General features: G+C 55.2%; 2 protein-coding genes across 2 annotated transcripts in view; one reads left to right on the top strand and one right to left on the bottom strand.

The window, feature by feature from the left end:
* Window positions 1–6: 6 nt before the first annotated feature.
* Window positions 7–6,035, top strand: ASB6 (ankyrin repeat and SOCS box containing 6). Its single transcript, XM_085325215.1, has 6 exons — window positions 7–286; window positions 783–964; window positions 1,900–2,006; window positions 2,419–2,527; window positions 3,089–3,175; window positions 3,868–6,035. Exons 1-6 carry the CDS (start codon window positions 174–176, stop codon window positions 4,542–4,544), a joined length of 1,275 nt encoding a protein of 424 aa, XP_085181341.1. The 5' UTR covers window positions 7–173; the 3' UTR covers window positions 4,545–6,035.
* A 1,194-nt stretch (window positions 6,036–7,229) lies between these two features.
* Window positions 7,230–10,796, bottom strand: part of NTMT1 (N-terminal Xaa-Pro-Lys N-methyltransferase 1) — a 93,579-nt gene continuing 90,012 nt past the window's right edge. The window contains exons 2-5 of the mRNA XM_085325216.1: window positions 10,028–10,091; window positions 8,851–9,046; window positions 8,194–8,446; window positions 7,230–7,743 (exon numbers count right to left, since the gene is read on the bottom strand). Coding sequence (XP_085181342.1) covers window positions 7,487–7,743; window positions 8,194–8,446; window positions 8,851–9,012 — 672 coding nt within the window. The 5' untranslated portion in view covers window positions 9,013–9,046; window positions 10,028–10,091 and the 3' untranslated portion in view covers window positions 7,230–7,486. The remainder of the gene's footprint in view (window positions 7,744–8,193; window positions 8,447–8,850; window positions 9,047–10,027; window positions 10,092–10,796) is intronic.

Here is a 10,796-nt window from a genome sequence, read left to right on the forward strand (position 1 = left end):
TTTTTTTTTTTTTTTTGTAAATGCAAAGACTGCTAGGAAGGCTTTTTTGTTTTAAAAGGAGGGAAAATCCTATGGAGACCAGGCACTGCCAGGATCTGCCTGCCTGATTCCTGAGTGGGAGAAGACACCCGGGCCATGCTGGAGGCCCCTGGCTGGTTGGTGCGCAGAGCACGATGCCTTTCTTGCATGGCTTCCGCAGAATCATCTTCGAGTATCAGCCCCTGGTAGATGAGATCTTGGGGCTACTGGCGATACCAGATACAGAAAGGCAGAGCACTCTCGAGAGGTAACTTTGGCAGAGCTCAGGGGGCAAACGCTCACCGGGTCATTTAGTAAGTCGTAGCTGGAGCTCAGTGATTCAGCCGAGGCTGGAGGTAGCTGTGTAAACCCAGGTCTCTGTGGGCAGATTGTCCTGGGCACCTTCCTCTCTGCTGTCGCTCTTTAGGAACGTGAGGCTGGAGCGGAGCAAACACAGGGGCTGCGTGTGCTCCTCAGGAGCAGCCCTTTCTGCCTGACCCATGGCAATAAAACCTAAACTGGGGTCGAGCAGTAGCCCTGACACTGATGTGTATCCCCACAGCTAGCAGRTCAGAGAGCGGGGGCATGGTAAAATGTACCACTTCCTTGCAGTGTGTTGGAAGGGAGCAATACCTAGAGGTTATGAGACATGAGGAGATACCAGAGCTCATTCTTCCTCCCTGGTGCTGCTCTGATGCATGTAAACGTGCCTGAGAGGCGCACACCGTTCAACTGAGTAACCATTTGCTTCTGTGTGTCTCAAGTGCTGCCTCTCTGGGCAGTGAGAGGAGCCGGCTGTCTGCTGTGAGACGAGTCTTGGAGAGGGAGACGCACTCCCCTTTTTATCAGGAAGGTGTGAGCTATGCCCTGCTGAAGGTCACCGAGCTGGGCTTTGTCCCCGCAGCAGAAATCCTCCTGGAGTTCGGGGCTGACCTCAGCTTTGAAGGTAAGGCAGTCGAGAAGGGGGCTGCACTTGGGTCCACTCCTGCAGCGAGGCAGAAGGACCCAGTGTGAGAGGCTGCCCTGAGCAGTGCTGATAGCCGGGGCAGAARGGGGGGTCACAGCCAGCTCAGGCCTCGGATCCCTTCCTTTGCTGGGAGTAGCATGGATGCACCTTAAAGCAGCTGCTGCCCAAACCCAGCCTTGAGGATGAGTTGGAAGTACTCCCTGTCCCAGCTGCTCTCTGAATGATCTGGGCTGCTCATGTGCTTCTGATCTCTGATTGCTGTTTATTTTCTTAGCATACTCCTCCTTGCCTAAAAGTTTGTGTGTGTTTTCTGTTAATGACAAAGAGGATGCAATTACCAGGATGGGAGCCTCGGAGCTGGCTGACAAACCCTGCAGCAGCTACCGGCACGAGTACGCTGTACCTTTGGTGTTTCTAACTGGGACAGTCGTTACATGGTGGTCTCCAAGAAGTGATTGAGTGCAGATGAAACTTTGAGCAGTCACCACTGGTGTAGCTGAAAGCYCTTCCCTGTGACTTTGGTCCCAGTAGCAGGATGGAGCTGCTGCTCCATGCCTGGTGAGGCACTGCAGGGCAAGCCATGAGCAGGGGGCACTGTCCTCCTGGCAGCCAAGGCAGAGGGGGRCTTTGTGGCATTGCCTGCAGAAGGGTGACAGCCTTCTGAGAATGCCTGTTCAGTCTCCTGACTGCAGTCAGGAGCTTGGAAGCCAGTTTGCTGCATTGAGGGCTTTCAGGATGGGTGGAGCCATTTCAAAAGTAGGCTCTGGCTTGTTTATATCAGTTGTGCTTTTGCAGGCATTTCTGTTTTCTCGGTGCCTCCCCCAGCTGCCCTGTTTACTGCCTTTTGAAGGATGTTAAAGCTGTTCTGGGGAAGGCCCTTAGCTTTCTCTGACAATGTAGTTTTGTGTCCTCAGATCCAGTCACCTACTACACCCCTCTGCACATCGCAGTGCTCCGCAACCAGCCAGATATGGTGGAGCTCCTGGTGCACCATGGGGCTGACATCAACCGTAGAGACCGGGTACGGACTTCCATGCCTGGGCATGGTCAGACTGAGTCAACTTGAGATTTTGCTGCAAGACCCTGACCTGTGAGCGCAGCCCTTCCTGCTCCACATCAGGGCTTCACGGATGTCACTTCCCCTTGGCGTCCTCCCGTGCAAGTTGCCCATAGTGCTGTGGTGATATGGCAGCAGAGGTTCATGCAGCCTTTGGCTGGGCAAACCCGCTTCTGCCACAGAGCGATGGAYGGGGGTGGGGAGGAGTTGGGGCAGACCAACCCGTCCTCTGGACACACCTGAGGGATTTTCCATTTGGTTTTGGGGGTGGTGAATTATGCTCTTGTATTGGTCATGATAAGGCAGAGACTTACCAGCTGAGCTCGCGAATAGTTTTTAATGTTTATTAATCTTCTTTCTCTCTTGCTCCGTGCAGATCCATGAGAGCAGTCCTCTCGATCTGGCCAGTGAGGAGCCTGAGCGGATGCCCTGCCTCCAACGTCTCCTTCAGCTGGGGGCCGATGTCAATGCAGCAGACAAAAACGGTCTGTGTTCCCCTTCAGCTCCCCCAGCCTGGGTGCTCTAAGCAGGCAGCCAGTGTGGTGCGCTAGAGCAGGGCAGAGGATTCAGGTCCTTCGCTGCTGCAAACGCTGTCTGGGCATAAACTGTATTGGAAGTTGGGTGCAGGTTGTAAAAGCTCTGATGCTCTGTTTTATCCTTGCATCTTGGCTGTGTCTGGTGCAGAAGGAGACTGAAACCCAGCTCTTCCCAGACTATTGGGAACAGCCCATGCCCTGCACTGTAGGATGGGGCTGTGTCCCCATAGCCTTGTGGTGTCCATACACTCCCAAACCCACTGTGCTACAGCCAGTGTGCCCTCTAGTGCCACCACCAGCCCTGCACATGTGGCCCATCTCCCCATCCTTGCATCTGTCTAYCAGCACAGGACCAGTGGGAGCCTGCTGGAAGGAGAAGGGCTGTTTCTCTCCCCATGGTTAACCATCTGGTTGGTGGGGTGGGTTGTGTTCCCTCCTGCTTTTTGGAGTGGGTGTTTCTCTTTAGCTGAAGCACTGTTTTCACTCAGCTGACTGATTGCTCCATCACAGGAAAGACAGCGTTGTTGCACGCTCTGGCTAGCAGTGATGGTGTCCAGATCCACAACACTGACAGCATCCGTCTCCTGTTGGAAGGAGGTAAGAGCAACCTTCTACTCTCTCAACCCATGACTCCTCCAGGCCTAGAGCCAGCTGATTCTTTGTACAGCACCTCACACTGCCCTCCCAACTTCTTTATGTTCCCACTTGAGCAAGACTAAAGCCCAGTGGTGACAGAGTTAGTGCTGTCCTGGCCTCCTTTGCTGTACCCTTTCCAAAGGATGCTCCAAGGACAACTCCACACCTGCAGTGTGGCTCCTTAWGGCACACATGTTGGGCTCTTCACACCATGGAGGAACAGTCTTGTCTGGATGTAAAGTTTTGAGTAGTTTCTGTGCTGCTGAGGCAGGCTGTGGGGAAGCTGTTCCTCCAGGCAAGACAGATACTTGTAACTCTTGTGCTTTCCTGGGCCTCCTCTCTGTTAGGAGAAGAGAGGTGGGTTCAGTGTCAGGTGTCAGAGACTTGGGAGAATGCTCCGTGGGGGCTCGTGCTTTGGTTTGAGATGCTACTCTGCCAAGAAGTGCTGTGGCTGTGCTCTTGCTTTCAGCTCTGTGCCGGGTGCAGCTGTTGTATGATGGATGCGTGAGGCATTTGAGTGCTGCATTGGCCCTCCCAGTGGTAATGGAGGGGAAACTACAGCCCCCTTGGTGCCTCCCATGAATCTGTCCRTGCCTGTGTTTGCAGTGTGTCCTCTTTCTCCAAAATGCTGGCTATGTTCTCTGTCCCTTCAGGTGCGGATGTCAGGGCCACCACCAAAGATGGTGACACTGTCTTCACCTACATCATCTTCCTGCTGGGAGAGATGGTGTGCAGCAACACAGAGGAGGCGCAGGTGATCAGTCGCTTCTGCTTTCGTGTCACCCAGCTGCTGCTGGCCCATGGTGCTGACCCCAGTGAGTGCCCGGCCCCCGAGTCCCTCACCCACCTCTGCTTCAAAAGCTTCAAGCGCCACTTCCTGCTGCTGCATTTCCTGTTGGAGTCGGGCGCTGCATACAACTGCTCCCTTCACGGCCCCTCGTGCTGGTCAGGCTTCCACATCGTCTTTGAGTGCCTCTGCTCTCACCTCAGTGTCTCTGAAGATGACAGCTTCTCCACAGACCTCATCCAGAAGGGTCAGATTCTGCTAGAGCTCATGATGGCTAGTTCACAAGCCATTCAGCTGCCCACCAACTTTGAGGTCAACACCAGCAGCTGCAGGTACCATGGGGAGAAGATCAGGACTCTTTTCTGCTCTTTGAAGCAACTGGAGCATTCCCCACAGGGGCTGAAACATCTCTGCCGGGTGTTTATCCGACAGCGCCTTAAACCATGGCCAGTGGATGTCAAAATCAAGGCCCTACCTCTTCCAGACAGGCTAAAGTGGTACCTTCTCATTGACCATGCTGCTGTTGGGCATGAGGACCTCTGAGCCCAACCAGTGCCTCTCCATCTCCCCACCTCTGATCATGGTGCCTCTTCCAGGACAGCCAGCAAACCCTTGCTCTGGACCTGCTTTCTCCACAGCAAGAAATGCTGCTCTCCCCGTGCCCACAGCTTGGCCTGTGCTGTCCCCAGAGTCTCTCTGCTGTGTTTTGGGGGTGTGCTTTTTCACACACAGAGCTGCATGTCCTGTGGAGGCCTCGCTGCTCTGTGCATTTTGAGCAGGCAGGTAGAGCGTTATAGCTCCTGCGCGGTGAAAAGAGCCCCTGGGCATCAGGGAAGCTGAATACTGGGGTAGAGGGCTGGATTTTCAGAAGAGACCTGGTAGGACCAGTGGAGCAGTTGGGGATGGTATGACTGGACAAGCAGCTTTTTCCCTCTCTTCCCAGCTCTGCCAGGTTTGGGATGGGTGAAGCAGTGCCTTAGGTGGGTGGTGGAGTCAGGAGGCACCTCAGGAGGCTGAGGAAAGTTTGCTCCCCATCCTGGAGGCAGAACAGCAGTGGGCAGAGATGCCCTGGGTCAGGCCCTGTGTGGTCTGTCCTGCAGGAGATGCTGGCCTCCACCCTGGTTTTGTGCCTCCAGTCTTGTTGAAGGGAGCAGCCATGGTGAAGGCATGTTCTGGGTGGACATGGATGCATTCCTTGCTTGCCTTGGTGTCTGAAACCAGGAGCATGGAGGGGATGAAAGAGAAGGGGGTTGGCACTGGCAGCCTGGCTGCTTGAGTTTTTGCTGAGAGCTCCCCATTTTCCTGACACAGAAGAGGATCGATCAAGGACATCTCAGACGATGTGCTCCAAAACAAATGGAGGAGCGGCTGTTACTTGGTTCTGTCGTATGTTACTTGTGCAAGGATGAGAAATGGGCTGCCAGCTCTGCTCAGTGCCTTGTGCCTCCCTGTTTTTTGGCCTGTTACATGGTCCTCTCTGTTCTCCTGCTAACTGCTCCCAGGGCCTTGGTTTTCAATGCCTCCTTCCCAGCAACAAGAAATAGCTGCAGGGCTCTGTGTCCTTCCAGCTTGCCAGGCTGCTACTGGAAGCTCCAGCCTCTGGAGCTGCACGTGGAGGTCCCATGTGGCAGCCCTGTYGCAACCATCTGGCTCCACTTCTAGGCATCTGGTTCCTTCTGAAGTGCCAAAGCCTGGCTGTAGAGCTCAGCCCCCCTCTCCTTTTTTTAACCATGAGGGACAGACACAGAAGAGGATCAAGAGAGGAAAAGTCTATTCTGAGCAGGTACAATTGATAGCAAATGGGTCTGGGATCAACAGGTGAAGTTTGGCTGCAGAAKGGTTGTTTCTGCACATTGCCCTCCTGGCAGCATTTGGATTTTTTTTAACCTTCTCTCACCCCACAGAGTTGGAGCTGTACATCCTGATAAATCAGTGGGTTTTTTTCTCTCTCTTTTTTTTTTAAGTGATCATATACTCCCCTGTGTCTGGAATGGAAAACGAGCAATTAAATGAGGCCTTTTATAATAGCAACAAGGGGTTTGTTTCTTTCTGTGGGAAAGGTGGGGTGGAGGAGAACACGCTGAGGCTGCYTGCTCCTCACCTGGCAGTTTTTTTGGAGATGTAGAAGAATCAGATGCAGTTACATGTGAGCCCAGCTGGAGGGAAGSTTTGTAATCGGGGTCTGTGTGGGGGCTAGCCCACCTGACAGACGCAGTTGGGCAAGCGTTGTGTTGTGTTAGGTTGTCACAAGTCTGTGGTCTGACTTGGGCAAAGTATCTCGTGATGGCAAATGAGGAGACAGCGCCTGGTGCTCGGGATAAGAGCGCTGGGCGTTGAAGGGGAGCAGCTCTAGCGCTGCAGGATTCGAGCGCGTGTGCTGGCTGGCAGCGTGAGCCTGCGATAACGGGCTGGCGGGTCCGAAGGCTGCTTAGAGCAGCGATCGGCAGCGGTGGCTGCCACCCCGAGTAGTAGATGCAGTTTTCTGGGGCGCCTGCTCCAAATCACCCTTGAAGATCCGGCTGTGTCCCCACTGATGTGGGGGCTTGCACTCGCTTTACAGCGCGGCAGCCCCGCGTGCTCCTGCTGAGGGGCCGTAACTGCTATGGACCCAATTGCCCCTGCCGGGTGGGTGGCCCTGAAATCTCCTCAGAGCTGGGCCCGGGAGCTGGTTCCCGTGAGTGCCCAGAGCGTGATGGCTCTCCCCTTCGGGTCGCCGGGGCTGATCCAAGCGTTTCAGCTGCCTGTTTGGAGGAAAGGCACAGCCTTGCCGGGGATAGCCCTGTCCCTGGAGCAGGATGTAGGGGATCTGGGCCCAGCTCACATCTGTCTCCTGTGTTGCTGGCAGATGTGGAAGACCTGCTGTTGGGTTTAAAGGAGAGGCCCCCACAGAGCCCCAGGAAAAAACTGTTTTTACCTCCCCAATCCACCTTGAGGCAAACACCAGGGATTTCTCCTCACCATACCCAACCTGCTGCTGACTTAAGCCATTACCTGCCTGTGAGCAGCAGCAGACGGGCAGCAATGAGTTCACAAGTGGGAAAGGATCAAATGTCCTAGCAAGGAATGCTCTGAGCTCCTGTTAGCTAGCAGGGAGCTCTGACCAACCACACTCAGCAATCTGCTGGTGCCCAGGGGCACAGCTCTTGCGAGGGGGGCTTTCTTGCTTCCAGAGACATCAGGCACCCACATGCAGAGCCTCCAAGCACAGCATCAAGCTAACACGTTGCATTTGACGGAGCCTGCGTGCAGAAGTGCAACAGCAGGAAAATGTATTTGGCAAACATCTCTTCTCACAAACAGCAGCAACTTGGAAGACAAAGCCCCGTCCTTGCCACCAGCACTGCAAAGAGGGAGCCCTTGCCACCATCCGCCACCTGCGGTGAAGGCGTGGTCCTCACCCTTCCAGACCCTGGCAGGAACTGCCTGTGCTGGGCCTGTGCTCTGAGCTGGCCCAGGAGAGACCTCCCCGCCACCRCTGGCTGCCTTCATCTCATGGCAAAGGTGTAGACATGGTAGATCTCATCAGGAAAGTTCTCCTGGCGCTCCTCAGCCAGGAGGTGTAGCCCAGCTCGGCGGATGATCTTACGCACCACRTCCAGGTCTCGGCAGACGCTGCTGTCCACATCGTCCATGATCACCCCCTCCTGAGCCATGTTGTCCTTGATGACCACAATGCCATTGGGCCGCAGGCCAGCGCGACACCTCTTCAGAAAGTCGGAGAGGTGGTTGTCAGTGAGGTGTCCTGGAGGGTCAGAGCAGGCATTAGAGGGTGCTGAGCGAGCATGGGATTACTGGGGGCAGGATCCCTATTGGGCAGGACCCCTGGGCAGCATGTTGTATGAGCAGAGAAGAGGAGGGGGGGGCTGCTGCTGGGATCTCTCCTGATCCAGGCAGCCAAATACATGAGCTGTTTGCTGCTGGCAAAATCTTTAGCCTTGGGATGTCTAACTTGTGTCCCGTGGGCTCTATCTAGCTCCATCCCACTTCTGGTCCAGCCTTCCTGGGTCCGGCAATGCCCTCCTATCCACTCTACATGGGGCAAGGATGGGGGATGCAGGTTCCTGACCAATCCACACTCATCGTAACAGCAGTCTGTGCTCTTCTCCCCCAAATCCCTCCCTCATGGGCGAGGCACCAGCCCTTCAAGAGAAGCTGGACATTGGACAGGCCCTGCAAGGTGAGTGACTCTCACCAATGACCCACTGGATCCAGATGACATCATAGGAGTTGGGTTCGGGGCTGAAGTCCTGGAGGCCACAGCAGAAATAGTTTCGCACCCGCCTGCCCTCCTCTCCCAGGTAGCTCCTGGCCTTAGTGAGGAAGTCCTCTGTCACGTCCACCATGTCCACAGTCTTGAAGAGGGGCAGCAGCAGCCGCTTGGTGATCCGACCGATGCCCGCCCCGCAGTCCAGAGCACAYGTTGTTCCAGTCCGGTTGGGACCATCCTGGAATGACAACCACAMGGGCCTGAATCAAACCTTGTGAGGTACCCAGGGCATGCGGTGGATAAATGGGGCAACTTTGTGGCATAAGGCTGGGGCATGGGCCACAGCAGGGAAGCATGGGCTCCATGGGCTGTCTGGGTCTCAACTGCTCCATCTCTTTTGTGACAAGACTCCTTTGCTGAAGCCCTGGCTGGCAGAGGGTCACTCCCTGATGGACAGGGAYAGGGTTAGCTGCTTAGGGCCAGGGGAACCCGCTGCACAGCAAAGCTCTCGCAGCATGTGGAAAATGGAGAATCCCACCTACAGGAGAAGAGTCCAGTTCCAGGCTGGGAAAGGACAGGTCTTTGGAAGCATGATAGACCATGACCTTCAGCTCAAGGATGAGCCAGAGCAGAGCTACTTACCCGTAGAAATCTCTGCAAGAACTTCCTGGAGCTGTTGATGTCAATGCTGGAGATGTGGCCGTAGCCCCCCAACATGCCATCCACTGTGGCAGGCACGTCCTTCCAGTACTTCTCCGCCTTGGAGTAAAACTCAAACTCATTCTCCACCACCTCACTTGTCATGCTGGCCAAGGGACACACGCCTGCGTGAGACTCACTGCTCCTCAGAGACAGGAGGGTAGGGGACAAACCGCAAGTCAGATTGGGAACAGATGTGCACACCATGCCCTGCAGCTCCCCTGGGTGACCTGTCTGGGGCCGGATGCAGATGGCAGCAAACGGAGGGGCTCTGCGTGGACCTCCCGTCCCAATCGAGGAGAGCTCCTCASAAGCCCTGCAGTGGGGAAGGCATCACCAATGGTGTGGTGGGGGGATCAGCTCTCTGAGTACCTGGGACTTCTGTTTAACTTCCCTTGTTTCCTCCCCAGGAGTATTTCAAACCCTAAAAACATTCTSGGTGAGAGGGCAAAGGAACAAAAGATCTCCCTCTTGCTACCTGCTGGAGACCAACAAGCCCAAAACTCCCTCCCAGGCAGGGATGTCTCAGCCAGACCAGCTWTCTCAGAGTCTTGCTCAGCAACATACCTAGTTCTGCTTTTTTTGGAGACCGCTCCACCATCTTCACCTATTCTGCCTCCTCTATCYCTGCCTTAAGAGCATTAACATCTTATAGATTACATGTTTATCTGTATTGACAGCCCCATCAGTCACTYCCAATTACATCTGGAGTTGCTAAAAGTTACTCTAAGCACCTACCTGAGGATTGTAAATCTCAGCCATGACCATAAGTTAGATATTTGGAATATAATAAAGTCAAGGTATAATCAGCAATACAACCTATAAATTCCCCCCAAGACATCTCATAATTCAAACCACTGTGGATTTGATTAAATGCGCTGGGGATTAGAAACCAGATTTAAGGTGGCCAAAGGGTAAATTCAAGGACTTCAAATACCTTTACAAATAAAGAAATATATAGTGTTTGTGGCTTGAATTTGCTGGCAAATATCCCATTAAACACAAAACCTTTTCTAAGCTGCTTCAGTGGCTTTCTATGGKTTCAAACAGCCTGAGGAAAGAGCAGAGGAGGAGCTGGGAAGAGGGCGAAGCCTGGGAAGCTGGTTATGATGCATCTCACCTTTAGCTCACCGCTTCGAATCCAGCTTGTTTTGGTGGTGCCCAGAGCAGGTCTGTTCTGTGATCTAGGGAAAAAAAATACGGGACTGAATCACTCGCTTAGTCCCGCAAGGGCGAATGAAGCGTTCCCATCACTGGAGAGATCGCGGGCCCAGGAAGCCGGAGGTGAGTATCCCACCGCCCCGACCACGGAGGCTCCCCGCGGGGCGGTCTGGGGACCAGGGCCCACGCTGACCCTTACTGCCGACCCCGCAGGGCAGATCCTGCTCCCTCGCTCCACCGTGGGGCTGGTGGGTACCCACATGGGCATGTCTAAACCTGTGGGCAGGGTGCCTGCACCGAGCTGCCCTGAGGTTGGTCCTGCAGGCAACGTTCCCTTCCAGGTTTTCCAGCCCCTCTTCTCCTCTAAGCTCAGCGACCAGGACCATTACATCCTTCAGGGACGCCAGGGATGTTGGCCAAGACCCCATCAGGCTCCTGCCCCCGAGGAAGAAGGGGCACCGTGGGGCAGAGCCAGGCCTGCCGGAGCCGCCACAGCCCTCGCGCCCTGCGGCGGTGCCGGATAAGCGCTATCAGGGACCAGCAGGCAGCACCCGCCCGCGGCGCCTGCTGCCCGCCTTCCGCCTGGGCAGGGACGCGGGCGACCGGAGCGCTCCGCCACGTGCAGCCGGCCGATTCGCCTGCCCGCTGCAGCCCGCGAGGATCCGTCCGTGTGTCTGCCCGGGCGGGAACGCAGCGGAGGGAGCGGAGCGCGCCGGGGAGGCTGCAGC

The sequence above is a fragment of the Rhea americana genome, unplaced genomic scaffold, assembly GCF_003343005.1.
Source record: "Rhea americana isolate MKP2758 unplaced genomic scaffold, rheAme1 scaffold_97, whole genome shotgun sequence".
In the NCBI taxonomy this organism is placed as follows: domain Eukaryota; kingdom Metazoa; phylum Chordata; class Aves; order Rheiformes; family Rheidae; genus Rhea; species Rhea americana.